The sequence below is a fragment of the Delphinus delphis genome, chromosome 17 (genome assembly GCF_949987515.2).
Source record: "Delphinus delphis chromosome 17, mDelDel1.2, whole genome shotgun sequence".
NCBI lineage: Eukaryota > Metazoa > Chordata > Mammalia > Artiodactyla > Delphinidae > Delphinus > Delphinus delphis.
In genome coordinates, this window is record NC_082699.1 from 74,121,468 (window position 1) to 74,139,881 (window position 18,414).

The 18,414-nt window shown below is 42.1% G+C and overlaps 1 protein-coding gene across 7 annotated transcripts in view; it reads left to right on the forward strand.

Annotated features, from left to right (window-relative positions):
* KHDRBS3 (KH RNA binding domain containing, signal transduction associated 3) overlaps positions 1–18,414 on the forward strand; it is a 179,851-nt gene that overhangs the window by 127,642 nt on the left and 33,795 nt on the right. For all 7 annotated transcript variants that reach the window (XR_009516688.1, XM_059995230.1, XM_059995231.2 and 4 more), the window contains one exon: positions 15,539–15,621. Coding sequence is in view for 6 of the 7 variants with exons in the window: in XM_059995230.1 (XP_059851213.1) it covers positions 15,539–15,621 (83 nt within the window). In the remaining variant the exon portion in view is untranslated. The remainder of the gene's footprint in view (positions 1–15,538; positions 15,622–18,414) is intronic.

Here is an 18,414-nt window from a genome sequence, read left to right on the forward strand (position 1 = left end):
CCCTGCTCTCCCCACATCATCATTTTATTTCAATCAGTACCTATACTGCAGTTCCTTAAACATACCAGGACTGTGTGGCTATCTGTGTATGTACTATTGCTTCTCTTCTAATGCCTTTTTTAGTTCTGTCCCTACCAATTCTTTTTACTATTTATTCTTCAGCTGTGAGGCCTTCCTGGTCCTACTCAGGCACCCCTGGGTGCACGTGGTGCCTCCCTCAGTGTCTGCTTACTTGTCTTTGTCCCCTGTAGGCTGGATTTCTTCAGGGCAGGAACTATGTCATTTTTTTTTTTTTTTAAATCTTAGTTTGCCCAGAGCCTATCACAGGGCCTGACATTTTGGAGATACTAAATAAACATATGGAGGATGGCTTTTATTAATGCCAACTCATTCTGTCATTCCGTGTGTCGTGTGCCTTGTTAAACATACTTAGTGAAATAAAATTAAAGCCAATTTTAGCAGACGTTTAGTGACCTAATAAATAGGAAAGACAATGCTGTTTAATAAAGAGGTTATTATTCTGAGATGTAAAATACTTGGTTTCTAATCCTCCTTATTGTCTGTGTGATGTCTACTTTTTTTCTTTTGTAAACTATTTAACCTTTTTAGTTTCTTCATCTGCAAAGTGCAGGTGATGGTACTTTACCTATAAATCAGCAGGTTAGACCAGATGCTGTTCTAACCTCTTTTCCAACTTTAAAATTCTATAATTGGTTGTTTTCTGAAACTTACCTAGTTTCCACTCTCCCTGAACATGTTCTTTTAATAAGAAATTGTATTTTCATCAAATAGAAATCTTGATATTGAAAGGAAAGTCACAAAATAAACAAAGCAAACATTCTAATGAGAGAAACAAGCTAAAGGTGAGTGGCTCTGAATGTTTTGAATTCTGAAACAAGTTTTGAAAAATAATTTTAAAAGTGAGATCCTTTTTTAAATGCAAACTCCCCTTTCAAGATGTGTAAACTAGAATTGTCTTAGAAATTTTAATCATATTATTTTTTAACTCATTTAATTATGGTTGCATCAGCCTTCTATTCATGGGAGGTATTTACCATTCACTAATATCCCTTGATATCTTAATATTGTGTAATCATTCTAAGCTTTTGAGCCTGAGCTGATGGGTTAATCACCTTTAAACATATGTACAGTGGGGCGTTCTAGATGAAGTCGTAGGAGTTCATCAGAATATGAAAGCTCTCTCAGGTACTTAAAATGCTCTGATTATCCAGGTGTATGATGTTTACTGAACAGAATGTGGAATTGTCCTGAAACCACCCCATCTGGTGTGGCAGTGCCTACTTGAGCGAGGCAGGGGATGGCTGGGCACACGAAGGGCTTTTACACGTTTTAGAGAAGGATGTGCAGGCTCCTTGAGGCTGCTGGGCCGTAGGAAGAAGCAGAGCCAAGTACATCTGACTAGAGCACCAGGCGCTTTTCTCTTCAGATCCTCCGATCAGGGCCTCCCCACGGGGGATGTGGTGTGCAGTGGAGCACGTGGTCCCCCATACGCTGCTGCCCCAGCCCTCACAGTGCTGCTGGGTGGTGTCTTCTCCCAGACAGGAGGAAGGAAGGAAGGTCAGTAAGCCACAGACACACGGGATGACCCAGCCTGCACTGTGCAAGGGTGGACATCCCGTCCAGTGGCCTGCGGGATGAGAAGTGGGTGAACTGAGATTGGATCCCAGGTTCCCTAACCCGGGGTCTAAAGCTTTTATTCACAATATTCTAGCTTGTGTAGTGTTTATGACCTAGAAGAAGTGAGAAAATAAGTGAGGAAAGAGTATAAGAACCAGAGCCGGAGACACAATCATAACTGTATAGCGGAGGCATCCCTAGCCATGGACCTTTCTTCCAGGTTGATGCCCTTATCTGGTCTGTCTGACTGACTGAAGAGGATCCTGAGCTTTCTAGGTGCTTCTTTGTAAAATCATCAACTTCAGTCTTAAGGTCAGAAGTTGCTGCTTTAATTTATTATATGTTTGGAAGGACAGTATCTGAAGGAGATGGCTTCATTTGGAAGCGATCACAAGAGTGTAGGGCAGTGTTCTCCTGACTGTTTTAGTCCTCTCATATTTTTCTGATTCCGTAACCACAGGAAAACAGTGCACTCTGCAACTTCTAGAAGCTGATGGAAGAAAAGGCAGCTGCCGCTTGTTGGGTATTTACTTTATAGAACATATTAGTGTGCCGCGCACTCCTCCTGTATCATCTTATTTAATCCTCACTTCAGTCCTGTGAGGTAAACATGATCACCAGACCGTTTAGAGAGATTAACTAATTTTTCCCAAATCACACTTCTAGTAAGTAATGAAACCCACATGCCCTTATTTTTCTTAACCAGCACTTTCCTCAGCGCTTTACGTGGAACTGTCATATCCTTAAAACACCACATGAGATATCAATACTTTCTAGAAATCATACAACTGATTGGGGCAGAGCTAGGATTTAAGGCCCAGCAGTCTGGCTCCAGAGCCCACGCTCTTAACCAAGATCTGGTGCTTCCTGGACAAGTCAGTTTCATCTAATTTAAAACTCTGTTTGTGGACAGAGAAACTGACAGGTGAATGGGAAAAATTATTTAATCACTTCAGACATGAGGGTTCCTATGCGAAACTTAGAGCACGAGGCCCATGATTGGTTAGTAGCTGGTTTTACTAGTCCTTCTGCAACTACTGGAGGGTGTGTCCTCATAGGACTTCTGCCATTGGTTAACCTAACGCAAGTGTGAAGGGTCAAAGAGACAGTTTAAATGGGAGCAGAAATCTGTACCTTGTGTTTGTACACAAAGACATGCCTTTCCTGCCTGTTCTCTAGCATCAGACTCATTAAAGCTGTAGGAAAAGAAACTTGTCTCAAGAAAAACGCTGCTACCACCATCAACAGTGTCCTTGTCTATAAAATCGCTCCGCGGGGACCACCATTTCTCCGTCAGCCCTAAGAATAAACTCTTCTGAAATTTTGTCAACTAGGAACATCAGTGAAAGCCTGTAGGGGAAAATATATCTTTAAAATGTACACGTAATTCTGTAATGTAGACTTTGCTTAAAGACTCAGGGAAGTCACGTTCCTTGTCATTCTTCTGAGAGCTCACCTGAAGTTTTAATTGTATGACTAGTCTGGGAGTTTCGGTCCAGATGAGAGTTGTACTAACGGCAAATTTTCCCATTGCAGTGACTGCTGGCGTAATTTTTTTGACAAGTAATCTCTAAACTGCTTCAATTATCTTGTTTTCCACAGTGAGAAATTTAATTAAAACAGAGTTACAGATTGTGAAAAGGTTATTTATGAAAATGCATTTTAAATGTGGATTGAAAAGCCTAGATAAAAATTTATCTAAAATTTTTATTTTAGATAAAAAGATGAAGGTTCTGTAATTTTTTATATCCATTTTACCAGAAGCAAGAATAAGAGCAGTGTGCAATTTACTTGAAATGTCTATCAGGAGCTTCACGAGTCTATCTCTTGAAAAGTTGACCTCTTTTATAGAAATGTAAAACTTTAGGAAATAATTTCAGATTTTAAAGTTGTGAATATGAAGGGATTTTGTTTTTGTTTTTCCTCCTTTAAGCAAAAACAACCCCCCAAAATGTGCTTTATTAATAAGGGAGTAGAGGACTCTGAAGTGGCAATGTCTCTAAGGCATGGAAAGCAGATTCTGCCTCCCTAACTAGGCTTGCCCATCCAAGTAAGGTGAGCGAGCGATCGTAGTTGAGCTAATGTGAGGGGCGTGTCACATCCCTTGGGTGGATCAGGGCAGAGGCCGGGAGGAACTTGAGAACCACTAGACTAGTCCTCTGTTACAGTGGATTTCCCACAAGAACCTGCCATCTTCGTTTTATTGTGTTCCTTGAGCTTTTCACCAGCATGTGTAGAACTCAGTCCTCGCCTGCAAGCAGACCAGAGTCTACGAAGGAACAGTTATCACCCTCACTTTGAAGCCTTTCACAATCCCCTGGAAACGTCAGGTGGTCATTATTTGGACCCACGTGTGTACATCCTATTTAGGGTACTTACCTTAGAGTGATGTGATCGCACCTTTATTTGTCTTACTGTTTCCCATTATATTTTAAGCTGATGATAGGGGCCATCCCTTTTTATCCACAGAGCCCAGAATTGAGTAAGTAATCAATGTTTGATTTCTTGATTCAGAAACAAAGCCCAGTGATTATTCAGGAGAGGAACACCTGCAATTGACTTACATACAGAGCGTTTAGGGAGGACGGAGGAAGGAAGGCTAACTGCTTGATGGAACATGGGAAGACTTTCCAGAGGAAACTGTGTAAACCAAACAGGAAAAGGGGCTGGCAGCACTCAGACAGGGAGAGCTGGGGCGGGGGGGGACACTTTGCATGAAGGCTCACGTGACATTCAAAGGCATAGGCACATGCAGGTGCAGGCGTGTGCAGGGACAGCCGGAACATTGCTGGTACAGTACTGATGAGGTTTACTAGCGTCTTTTTATTTATACCTTTATTTTTATTCTATTCAGTTTGTTCATAGGTAGAATAGAGCTGAGGTACATAACAGTACATGGAATCTTGAACGATACTTTAGGGCTAAAGCAGTTTAAAGCAAAGCCACATCATCAGGTTGGGTGATACAAGTGGAAGACCAGCTGGCCATCTCGATATGTCCTCATAGTGTGACATTATCTTGGGAAGTTCATTAAGGTACAGGGTCTGACCCTCCGTTTTATAGGGTCAGGCAGAATATCCATGGTTAAAAGCAAAGTCAGGAGCCGAACTCACTAGTTTGAAATCCTTGCTGTGCCTTAAATTGCTGTGTGACCTTAGGCAAATTGCTTAACTGCTCTGTGCCTCGATTCCTAATCTGTAAATGGAAATATTAGTGCTTATCACATGGGGTTGTTAGGAAGATTAGGTAAATTAACATATGGAAAGTATTTAGAATAGTGCCTGGCACATTAAAAGTAATATTTAGTTCTTCAGTTTACCAGTATTGCTCCATCTTTCAGGGCCAACTCTTGCTAACTGTACGCCAAACATTAATATATGAAAGACAAAATATACAGTACTATTCACACCCACCAGGAAGATTAAAGTTAAAAAGATAGTTTCAAGTGTTAGCTGGAATGGGGTGCTACAGGAATTCTCATCCACTGTTGTGGGAATGTAAGTCGATACAACTGCTTTGGAAGAATGTTTGTACCACGTGTTAAAGCTGAAAACATGCCTCCCCAAGAGCCAGGGATTCTGCTCTGGGAACCACTCAACAGAGACAAGACGTGCCGAAGAGACATGCAGGCAAAACTAGAGAGAAGCAAAGTGTTCATAACTGGGGTGGATAAAGAAGTGGTAGTACAACCATACAGACCACGTTTTCACACAGCGAGAAGGAACCAGGGGTTGCTGCCTGCAGCACCGTGGACAGATCTCACGGGCACGCAATTCACGGAAAGAAACCTGGCACGAAGCGGGTAGCCACTCTGATTCCATCTCTGTGAAGCTCGAAAGCAAGTTAACCTCCCTGGTGGTGTTGAAAGTCAGGATGGCGTTCCTTTGTGGGGGAGATAATAATAACTGAGGGTGAGCACAAGGGGAGCTGCTGGGGGCTGTTGATGTTGCCTTTCTTGATCCGGGTGCTGGTTACATAGTTGTGCTCACTTGGTGAAAATTCACTAAGCTGTGCACTTAGGATTTGTACCTTTCTATGAATTATTTTATGCTTGAATAAAAAGTTTAAAAATGTGATCGGTCTGTGTATTAAAAACATTGTATTAGACAGACCAGATACTCTTGTTTATAACAGAACAGCACGTCTTCCTTCAAGCAGATTTGTTCAAGCCGAACAAACCTTCAGCACATCTGGTCCCTCTGCTGTTAAACCAGATGAGAATCTGAAGGTTTCTGGGTGAGTCTCAAAGCTGAGCAAGGAGTAATCTTAATACTAACATTATGAAACCCTGATAGTTGATGTTTTCATTGTGGAGAAACCTCTGCACCATGAATTAGGTGTGCACCTAGGTGGGCCAGGAGCCCCTTCCCTTTCGTCACGGGACTGGAAGCACTTGCTACCTCTCTCCTGGCCAGTCACAATAAGAACACTTGGAAGGATGAGTGAACCCATATAAATCCGTCACTGCCAGCCAGGCATCCATTCAGGAAGTGCTTATTGAATGCTTTCTTGTGCCAGGCACTGGGGACACAGTAGTAAACAAGGTAGGCGAAGCCCCTGTTCTCAGGGAGACTGCATTTCCAGTGGAGGACTTAGGTAATAATCAAATATATTGGGTATTGATGGGAATCAGCGGTCAGACCCTTTTAGCATTTCTGGCTGATTTTCCCTTGGGGCAGCCTTTCTCAACTGGGGTTCCAGAGCCCACAGAACATAGAAAATGATGTGCATAATTATTTCCTGAGCTTCCCAGGGGTGGTACAAACGACTGCTGTTCTAGATGCACAGGAGAGACGTGAACTCACCTTATACAGAGTGGACACCTTAGGGCACCAGGCTGCACTCTCTGGTGGAACCCTGGTTGAGAAAGGCTGTGAACGCTTCTACCAATTCCTGAAGAGGTAGCTGAGAAGCTGAATTGAGCCTTAAAAGAAATCCAGAATTTGGGAAGGATAAAACAAAATAGTTGGAGTTTAAGGCTCCCCAAGTTTGGGTTTAGGGGGCTGATTAATCCCCTAGGCTTTGGATCAGAACCCAGAAAAGCTATACTCCCAGAGGAAGGCTTATCATCTCAGTGCTGTGTGGGGTGCAGGTTGCTAATTCTTCTGTCCTCCACCAAGAGCAGATACACAGTCTCTCTAGAGAAATAGAACAGTGTAGGCCTTAAATTATTTCTCTTAATTTTTCATATGTAATTGCAATTAATCAAAAATTACAGGCATACAAGATGAGGAGACAGTAAAAAACAGACCACGATAGATTCATAGAGCAGACGCAAACTTTAAAATAACTGTGCTCTTTATAATCATGGAATTAGAAGATAAAGTTGATGATTTAAGCAGACAACTGGAAAATATAGAAAACAGCTATTTTAGAACTGAAAAAAAAAACGGAATGGTTTTAGTTGCAGACTAGACACAGTTAAGGGAAGAAATAGTGTACTGGAGGTTAAACCAATGAAACAGAAACCTGGACGACACAGAAGGTCGCATGAGGCACAAGAGCCTCCAGCAGCACCTCATTCCCTTCAAGCCCCAAAGGTGTGATGCGGCGCCTGCACTTCTCCCCCCGCTCCCCCGCTCAGGCCTCTGTGTCCGCTGTTCCTTCTGCCTGAGATGCCAGCATAGCTCGCTGCTCCGTTGGCTCACGTTTGTCTGCGGTCCTTTCTGTGAGGACGCCTGTCCGAGATCTCCAGCTCCTCCTTGCTCTCCCTGTGTCACGCGCTGTGTATGTGAGCATTGATGTTTGTCTGCTTCCCCGCTGGAATGTAAGCCCCATGAGGACAGAGGTGTTCGTTTTGTTTTGTTTGTTCAACACGATATCCCCAAGGGCTCGGAACAGTAGGCATTCAACAAATGCCTGCTTCCTGGGGAAGATGGCAAAACCGATACCAAAATCCCTAGCACGAGTTACATAATGTGAGCTTAATAAAATTTAGTTATCCCCCTTTTTCTCATCTTTGTGGAATTTCTGGTTTAATTTTATTTTCTTTAATTTTCTATTTACAAGTTTTCCCTTCCCTTTGTGGGATTTCTGGGTTAACCTCTTTGTTATTTTCTGTATTGTATTATATTGTATTTCTTGTCAAATCTAGATAAATCTAGTTCTATCTCAGATACAAACTGAGAGAAGAGAAGACTTTGAATAATTGATGTAGATGTGTTTTTAAAAGCTGTGTTCAGATGTGGATAGAATTACAACTACTGTTGGTCAGCCGTTCCTTTATCTAAAAACCACAGTAGTCGTTAATACTAGTATTTGCAGAATGAAAATGTAGACATCACAGTTTAGACAACATTTTAAGAATTTATCACATTCAACAAAAGAAAAATACCTGGATAGCTCTGATGTTTCTCTGGCCTAATAGCTTGAGAGTGTTAAAGGGAACGGGTCTTCAACAAAATGGAACTAGCTTTATTGGGCAAGAACTGTGCCAAACAGCTTTCATAGACATTTTTTTTTGGTTAATCCTCCCACAACCATTGGAAACAGCCAGGATGTGGATTATGATTATAAAATTGAGGGGGAAGGAGGGTAGGTGATTTCCCCGAAGCCACATAGCCAGTTAAGAGGCAGAGCTGGAATTTGGACATGGGCATCAGACTCCAAAGACTGAGATGAAGAAGTTGTATGAGTCTAGAAGCTGCATAATATACTCCTCACAGCCATAGATCAGCACGTGGGGATGCAATTTGATTGTTGAATTAATGATGTCTTATTTAAGTGATTATGGGGGACAGATTCTTATTTAGCATTGTTATTAATGTTGTGGTTTTGTCCTTAATTATAAAATAACTTGGTTATGTGATGTGTTCATCACAACCTTGTTGCTGATACTCAACAAGGAAATTAGTATTATTCAGAACCCCAGCAAGAATGAATTTCTCAAAAGACTATTTTTAGCTAATGCGTGTGTTTTATAAACTCAAAATAATCATGGTAAGAATAAACTTAAATAATCTTTTAACACTCTATTTTATGTGAAAACTTTTTACATTTTGAAATGACCAGGTTTCACCCTGGTGAGGTGGTGTGTAGTCAGCATAAATGTCTCCTTTTAAAAAGACTCAAAACCTAAACATTATTTTCAAATCACTTTTGTAAATTCTCTGTTTAAAATGGTTTTTCCCAGCTTAAATTTTATGCTTGATTTTACTTGTGACAGAAATAGAATTAAACGCTGTTTCCTTTATCCTGGAAAATCTTTTCTCTTCAGAGCAAGATTTCTCTGGTGTTGGGCCATATGTCGGTGGAGTTTTCAGGTCGGGAATGGCAGATGAAGGACCTCTGCCTGTGTTAGGGCATGTTTTGCCATAATGTGACCCCCCTTGACACCTATCGAGTGTCCAGGTCACCCTGTCAGTTCCATTTAGACATCTTCCTTATCGAAGACAAAAACTCAGAAGTGGATCTTGATGAATAAGTCTCTTATAATGATTCAAGAATGTTTATTAATATACATTTATTTCTTGTCCGTCTTTGTTCACTCTTTTTAATAATGTTCTGACTTTCAGGAATAGAATACAGAGGGTTTTTTTTTTTAATATTTATTTATTTGGATGTGCCAGGTCTTACTTGAGACACGTACGTGGGCTCTAGTTCCCGGACCAGGGATCGAACCCAGGTCCCCTGCATTGGGAGCGCGGGTCTTAGCCACTGCACCACCAGGGAAGTCCCGAATACAGAGTTTTACTGGGGAATTTTTTTCCTGAGGGCAGGGAATGTAAGATTGATAGGTAACGTCTGAAAACAGAATTCCGGCGAGGTCTCCCTATCAGATTTTTACACCATTTGAGTAAATATGCAGTTTACTCTAGCACATCTCCTCCATTCGCATTCACCTGAGAGAAGCTATTGCTATGTTTCCTGCCACTTGGTCTTTAATTAGTTCCTTTCTTTATTCATTACTGTGTTCCCAACATTGAGAATACAGGAGAACAAGGTCTGTTCCTTCCTCTTAAGGACCTTGTAGACCAGGGGGAGAGAAAGGAGGCAGAGAAATAATTGTGGGCACTGAGTACGTGCAAGTTATCAGTTATCAGGGAAGCACAGAGAAGGGAGTGATAATTCAGCCTGGAGTCTCCCAGCGAAAGACCTAAAGAGGGAACAGCATGTGCGGAGAAATTGCAGCATGAAACAGACAGGCTTCCTCAGGGTCCTTAACGTGCTGATGAAGCTTACAGTGCACTGTCTCTCTCGTAGGAACCAGGAGAGAGGAGTGGAGATTTGTAAGCAAGGAAGCAACAAGCTTAGGTTTGCATTTTAGCAGATAATTCTGGAGAAAGGATTAGATAAAGAAGCACTAGGCAGCTTCTGGGTGATTCTAATGTAGTCACGTTGGGAATGTAGAGGAAAGATATGAGAGAGAAATAGGAGATAAAGAAAGATTGGCAGGTGGAATGGTGGTGAGATGGGAAAGTGGAGGCATGGATTCTGTCTAGGACAGGAGTCCTTCAGAGGTTCGTGCAGACTGCTGGTCTCCTAGCACTTGGTTAGAGAGGCGTGCCTGCAGAACTGCCTCACTCACAGGTACAGGACCCTGTTTTTAAAGTGCAAAGAAGGGGGATCTTTGCAGTGCATTTTAACAACATAAAGGAGCTCTGTTAAGCTTCTTCCAGAGGAAATTCAGTTAAGTTGCTTAGAATCAAGGAGTTTATCATGCCCAGCGTCCTCACTCTGGGTCGTCTGAGGAATGGCTCCAGAGATGTGTAGACAGGCGGAGGCAAACTCGGGGCAGCTGAGAGGACCCGGTGCAGGAGGGATTTGGCGCGCTTTCCTCAGGAGCGTTCAGCCCAGCCGTCTAACGAGCACTTGCTGAGTGGTCCTCCTTATGCTCCAGCCCTGCCATTACTCTGTGCAAAAGAATCAGTACCCCACAGTCCGTGCTCATAAAAAACAGTAGGTGAGGCCAGAGCCAGTCAGTCGTTTCTGTACAGTAACAGCGGCATATGTTGGTCCATTGTTGGCATAACAGGTGTGGTGGACTCTGCGTTTGTGGGAGAAACAGAGGAGGAGGTTCACTGGAGCCTCATCGTGAAAAATTGACTAGGCAGAGAAGGCAGGTGCAGAGACTCACAGGGAACAGCATGTGAACTGGAAGGAACTTGCACGTGAAGCGCCGGACTCACTGCAGAGCAGGGGGCTGACACAGAGACTTTGCGGCATGTCGTGAAGGGGAACGTTCTCTAGGAGAAAATGGAAATACGAGAAGTTACGCAAAGACGTCAAGTGTAAAAAGAAATCGTTCCGCACATCTGAGCTCTGCCGACAGTGGAGTCCTGAGTCCCCATCCCAGGACCTGGCGCCTTTTAAGGTGGATTCTGAGCTGCTCTAGATGGATGATTCCACTCGATTATTTGTGAACTTGTGACAAAGAATGCACTCACTCTCGTTTAAAATTTCTAACTAGCCTCAGAAAAATCTGAAGAGGACTTTCATAATGTCAAATTATTTAAAGGGAAGGAGCCAGTTGTTGGGGACACTGGAAGATAAGAGCATTAGGAGAAGAGGGACAGAGAGACAGGGTTGCTCTGCCTCAGATCCCCCAGCCCTCAGACAGAAGCCCTCAGGCAGCCCGCCACCCTCGTCCTTCCCTGTAGTAACCATTTGTTGATCCTTTGCTGGCTGACCTCCCCAGCTGTTCTTAGCCAATGACCTCATCTCCTTCTTGAAATAAAATAGCAGGTAATCAACAAGAATCCCCTCCACTCCCTCCCAGAAACGTACACATTCGTTTGCAGTCACACTCCTTTTTCTTCTTTTGTCGGTCCCAATCTGCTTTTATGCTTTCCTACATTTTTCACGTCCTGTCCATTGAACAGACAATACTTGTGATGGAAGAGGCTGCACCCCCAAGGCCAAATCCAACTGTGAAATCATCGTCATGAAAGAAATATTGTGAAAATTGCATTTTTAATCTTCACTGTAAAATATGAAAGTCAGTAATTCAGTGACCTAAACAATTTGAAAATTCAAATAAACTAACATTGTAATATCTGACAGAATAATTGAACAAGGAATGAATGACATAAGTGTAGGTTTTAAATAGTCTACTACTTTACATTTCAGTTACTTAAGAAGATTCCAGTCATTTACTGGAGTTTAAAGAATCTTGATTCTTTTAAATAAGCAGAGAAAGAGAACTCTGCATGGGTGAAGCCATAGTCTTTTTAAGCTACTAACAAATGACTGAAGCAGCCGTGGGCTCTGCATTTCGCCAAGCCACGTGCTCAAGGCAGTGACCTAGTTGCAAGTCCCGCCCTCCAGACTGACCTTCCCGGCTCCACGCCCACACAGTTTCCAGAGAGAGTCCCGAAGTGCGGAATCTAAATCCACACTCCGTAACTTGGCCACACGTGGTCTGGTATATGGGTGTCTCCGGCTCATTGCTCTCCCCTTTCGTGTGCATTCCACAGGGTGCTCACCTGGACCCTGGGTGAGAAGGGTTCTTGTGTCTGTACCTCCATTGTTTTGCACCTGCTGTTCATTCCGCCGAATTTTTAATAAATTTTCCCAGCTGCTTTTGCTTTTCTCTGCTTTCAACACTTCTGGGACATTTTCTTCCCCTTTCCCTTACCCGGTGCCACGCCGGGTGCTTCCCTTCGCCACAGCGTGTGACATGTTGCCTGATCTCTTCAGTCGCCTGTCATCTCCATCCCGCCAGCGACCTCACTAGACAGGACACCCCTTTCCCGCCACGGTGTCTAGCAGGAGTGCCAGCCACAGGGTAGGGGCTAAGTAAAGGATTTTTTGGAGGTTTTGTTTTTTGGGTTGTTTTTTTTTTTTAACGCGGTAAGATTACTTTCTTTTTGTTGAGATGCTAGCTGCTTTTGTTAATTCACCAGAATTGTAATATCTGCAGTTTGCTACTTGTAACTAAAATCATCTCAAATATTTTTGTTTGTTTGAATCTTATCTGAGAGCTTTCTCCTCCTCGCGTTGGTCACTGGAAGATCATAGCTATATTAGCAACCTGCCTTCAGCTACTGCAAGGGACACCATGGCTTACCAATATGTTCTAAGGATATTCTTGACCTTTATTCTTCCTCTGCCCCTATTTAATGAGTATTCCTTTTAGATTCTATCCACGTTCAAAGTTCTGAACACATAGCTCTTCAGCAAATATTCAGTTCCTCCTTTATGAGAAAACATTTTTAAAAATTTAAGGTGGTCACGTACAAATTGTATAAGCCTTACCCCTGCAAAGATAGTATCATCCCTTCAGATTAATAGTTGTCTTACAAAATGGAGCACATTACAATATACCTTGCCATTCAGATACTTTTGCTTTTCTAAATCAAATAAATTGAGGTATACTATTTAGTAGATGCTTCTTAAAAGAGAGTAACTAAGGTCAGCACTTTAAAATCAGTCACTTGGCTCCTCCCCTTGTGTGTAGTGGCTGCTGACGTTCATCACCTGTGAGTCTCATCATTTTAGAAATCCAGGAGAGAGGTCGGCAAGGGTAATGCTTTACTAGGATAGTTAACAATGTAAGCTATTCTTTATAAAGTTCTTAATACATATCTGGCATTTTGCTGGAATACATACGTATGTATATGTAATTTCTCATCCTTTCAGGATACTTACTAAGGATTCACATTTTACAGGTAAAGAAACAGGTTCTGGGGAAGTGGATGACCTTGACTGAGATCTGTGACAGTAAAACACAGAAGCCCATCTGACTCCACATCTTTTCTCTTACCCCTTGACCACATTTCTCCACTTCAAAAGCTCTGGTGATGATCATTAAATTGATGACCATTGATAAAACTGATGTTCCAAAATACTTAGATTATTTCCTGGCTCTTTTAAATATTAAGTAAATACCAGTAAGTCCAAAGTCACTATGTAATTGATTATCCCCAGAAACTTAGAAATCAGTTGTAGGGTAGGCTTCACACTTTCATAGATATAAATGTCATTGAGCAACGTATCTAATTTGATCTTACAGAACGATCATCTCTCTGGACCTTTTTCAGTTTCAAAATACCTTTAAAATAACCATAGTGTACTTGTTATCACATCTGCAAAATGTCCTCATAGAACTAGGAGAATGGCTTTAGCTCTTTTGGGGTTGTTTTTTATTGTTGAGTAATGAGAGTTCTTCATATATTCTGGACACGAGACCATTGTCAGATATGTGATTTGCAAATATTTTCTCCCGTACTGTAGATTGTCTTTTCACTTTCTTGCTGATGTCCTTTGACACAGAAGTTTTTAATTTTGCTGGAGTCTGTTTTATTTGTATATTTTTTTGGTTGTTCCTGCTTTTGTTAGCATATCTAAGAAACTAATAACTAAGGTCACAAAGAGTTACACCTGTGTTTCTGCTGTTCAACCTGGCTAGTGAATTTTTCACTGGAGTTGTTACACTTTGCACCTCAAGAATTTCTTTGGATTCTTTTCTGTATTTCTTATATCTACGTTAATATTCTTGATTTTGGTGAGGCATTGTTCTAAGACCCTTCTTTAGCTTTTTAGATACAGGCTATCATTTAGTTCCTTGAATATATTTCAAATAACTGATTTAAAGTCTTTGTCTAGTGGGATGAATTGGGAGATTGGGATCCACCTATATACACTAATATGTATAAAATAGATAACTAATAAGAACCTGCCGTATTAGCACAGGGAACTCCACTGTACAGTAGAAACTAACACAACATTGTAAAACAACTCTACCCCAATAAAAAATAAAAATAAAGTCTTTGTCCAGTAAGTTCAGTGTCTCAGCTTCATCAGGGGTATTTTTCTACTGACTACTTTTTTTTTCTCGTGTACAGCCTCTACTTTTGTTTTTTCTTTGCATGTTGCATAATGGTTTTCGTTTGTTTAAAACTGGACATTTACTATAGTGTGTCCGTGTGAAAATCAAATTCTCCTTCCTCCCTAGGATTTTTTTTTTCTTGGTTTAATTACTTTTCCAAACTAATATTGTAAAGTCGATATTTATCATGCGTTGCCACAGAAGTGTCTTTTCTCTCTTACCTTAGTGGTCAGCTAATGATTGGACAGAGATTTTGTCAAATGCTTGGAAATGAAATCTGTAGTCTTTACCAAGAGGCTGTGGGTACCTGCTGGAGCTTGTCTTCAACACTGAGCCAATCAGTTTACAACTAACTCGCTTAGCCTTGACTTTCCTTCTTATACTGAACCTCAAGGTCAGCCAGAGGAGAGCTCAGGGCCTTCTCAGGTCTGTCCTGGGCAAGTACCTGACACTGTAGCCTTTGAGATTCCAGAAATATGTCAGAACTTTGCAGAGCTCCTAGGGACATCTCATTCCCCCACTTTTCCTTGTAAGCTTTGTGGTTAGCCTGTTATTTGCTCCAGTCTTTCTCCACCACTTCAAGCAGCTAATCTCATAAACATTTGCCTCTAATTATTTTCTTCAAATACCCTGAGGGAAAAGACTTTGTGTACTGGATGAGCTCCTGGTCAGGTCAAATAAAGGCAGTCCTCTGGGGATGGGATTTTGAAAGCCTCCACCCTGCCCTGCCCCCTCCAGTGACCTCCAGCCTGCTGGCTTCCTGCATGCTGGATTGCGGCTCTGCAGCCGGGGGTGAGGGGTGGGAATAGGACCGAGCTCACCCTTCATTCCAAGGTGCACCAATTTTTTTAAATACAAATGCTCCCTAGATCTCTGCAAGCCTTTGGTTAACTTCCAGGCATCTAAAAATGTTGATTCTAACAATTTTTGCCAGTTTCTCTCTGCTTTTTCAGGAGAATTTTTGGAGGTTCTTACCCTATCATTTTCACTGATGTCACTTTTATATTTTTCCTTACATTATAATTAGATATATAGTTAAATGGTCGCCGAATTAATTCACTGAAAGCAGAATGCGTCTTCCTTTCCAGAAATTTCTCTGAACCTTTTTGTACTTCTCCTGTTATATTTTAGGACTATGATGATGGATATGGCGCTGCTTATGATGAACAGAGTTATGATTCCTATGATAACAGCTATAGCGCCCCAGCCCAAAGGTAAGAGTCAATCTTTATGACCAGACCCCATAGCAGACACTTGTGCCCTTCCACAGTTGCTGTACTCTGGGAACAGGGTGATGATTGGCCAGTGACGGTGAGATTTGACTCGGCCTGCTTGGTTTTGTTTGTTTTAATCGGAGAAGCACTGTCTATCCTACCGAATAGCATGTATTGCTCTCAACTTTACTGTAGTGCTAAAGCAATGAGTCTTGGAAAATAAAAGTTGAAATTTTATTTGCTCTAAAAATTTAACTTAAGCATTCAGTATATTCTAAGGAAGAACAGTGTCTACCAAGTCTGTGGCTCTTCAAGTCCTAAGGCCCAAAGTCATATCAGAAATGTGTAAATATCCCGCATTGTCAGTGCCTGGGGATGGAAGTGACAGAAGTTTTTTTCAGTGTTCATAGATCATTTCTGTTTCTTCGCAGCAGTGCTTCTGTTTTCTAACAACTTGAAGTTCCTATTTGTGAAAAATGAGTGAGTTCTAATTGTTTCCTAAAGAAGTGTTGACTTAGAAATGAGGGTTATTAGAGGGAAACACAGCTTCATAGTTACGTCTTCTGATAGTAGACCTTGATGTCCATTGATATATGAAATCCGTGTTCTGTTCAGAATGTTTTCCTAAATGCCTAGAAACCTCTTGCTTTATGTTTAAAATTCTGAGTGGTAGACAAAGACAGACAGACGCCAACCAAAATACTGGCTTTATGAAGCATAAATAAATATGGACTACATGGTTATTTCGATGAAGCATAAATTCACTTTTGAACTCATTCGGGGCCAGGCAAGCTTTGAACAGACAAGCACCCTGGTACTGAGGTTGACAGGGATATAATTTTTTCTCTTTTTGTTCATGCCAGATTTTTTACTTATATAATTTATAACAATTAAGTAGCCTTTAAACTTTGACTCCCAGCTGGTCTTCTTTACGGGAAGCCTTGTGCATGGTGTTCGCATTCTTGTGGGTTTTGGCACGCCCGGGGGTGACTGGCACACAGTGGACGTTAGACAGGACTTTACGTGTCTCACCCTGTACAGGTGTCCCGGCAATGTCACGAAGTATGTGGGGCTGTTCCCGTTATACAGATGAAGGGAAGGAGCACAGAGCATAAGATTAAGTAATTAGCCGGAAATCACACATGGAGTGCAATCCTTTAAAGACTCACACGTCTCATTTAATCTGAACGGCAACAGCCGGAGTTAATGTGCCTGTTTTACAGATGATGAAACTGAGGCTCAGAGAAGTAAATAACTAACCCAGAATGTGAACCAGACTTGGAAAGCTTGTAGTCTTCCCACTTTAAGCTGTGATAACGTATTAATATGATTGATCACACGCATTCGTTCCTCTGGTCATTTATTCATTCAGCCAACATGTATTAAATGTCCACTACGTGTATTAAATGTGGGCACTGTGCTCGATGTTGGATTACAAAGACTATTGAGACAGAGACCCTCTCCTTGGGAAGTTCACAGGCTAGGATGAAATACAAATATTTAAAAGCAATGTAATGTGGTAACCACGTGAGAGTCTGAGGAAAAACACAGTATTTCCATAAGAAGACAGTGCTCAAGTCTGGTTGGGAACACTGGGGACATTTCACTGAGAAAGTGAAGGGCAAGTAGGGGTCACCAGGGTACAAACAGAGAAGGACATTTCCCAAAGCCAGAGCAAGGCACAGAGCCTGACACAAGAAGTGCTGCCTGAGCTGGAGGACGTGCCGCACGGGACAGATGAGGCAGGAGAGGGAGTGACCGCATCCTCCCCAGTCTCAGGGTGCAGGCTCCGGACCGTGGGCAGCAGCAGGGAGCCAAGGGAGCAGTGTGTTCACACCTGGATTCGGAGAAATGGATTAGAAGGCGGTAGAGAGGCCAGATTGGCAGATGGCGAGCCTGGAGGCAGAGACCCATTAGGAGGCTGGCACGTTCCGAATTATAAGCCCTTTAAATGTCGGGAAGACTCACGTGAAAGAAACACCTTTCATGACAGCCAGCCCACCTGCCCGGAAGTGATCTTTTCAGTGCTACCTGAAGGAGTTACAGAGAATTGCATGAGAATGCCACACGCTGGCAAGTGCAGGAGTCACTGTTGGTCGGTTACTCTTAATATTCATTTAATCCTCATAACCTGTGAAATAAGTGTCAGTCCTTTTAAAGAAGAAAAACTGGTTTACAAAAATTAGGTAACTTGCCTAAGATCATGCAACTTACAAGCGAAGGGGCTCGACTGAGCACCTCGGTCTGTCTGTCTGTCTGTCTCCCTCTTCACCGTCTACTGTAAATCACAGTGAAGCAGCTGTATTATGGAGCAGCGTGAAGAAATGGTTCCAGGCGCTGTATTAATTTGCTAGAGTTACCGTAACAAAATACCACAGACTGTATTTAAAGCAACAGAAATTTGTTTTCTCAAGGTTACAGAGGCTGGAGGTCCAAGATCAAGGCGTTGGCAGATCTGCCTTCTTCTGAGGCCCCTCTCCTTGACTCGCAGCTGGCCGCCTTCTCACTGTGTCCTCTGTGCGCGTGCATCCCTGCTTTCCCTTTGTGTCCAAATTCCCTTCCTTGTAATGACAGCAGTCAGATTGGACTAGGGCCCACAAAAGGCCCCATTTTAACTTAATCACCTCTTTAAAGATGATTGAGTGTCTCCAGATACACATTATGAGGTACTGGGGGTCAGGGCTTCAACATATGATTTGGGGGGAAACACAGTTCAGCCCATAACATGCACAATTTATAACATCGGTTTAAGTACAACACTGTGTATCTCATAATTAGAAATCTAGTATAAAC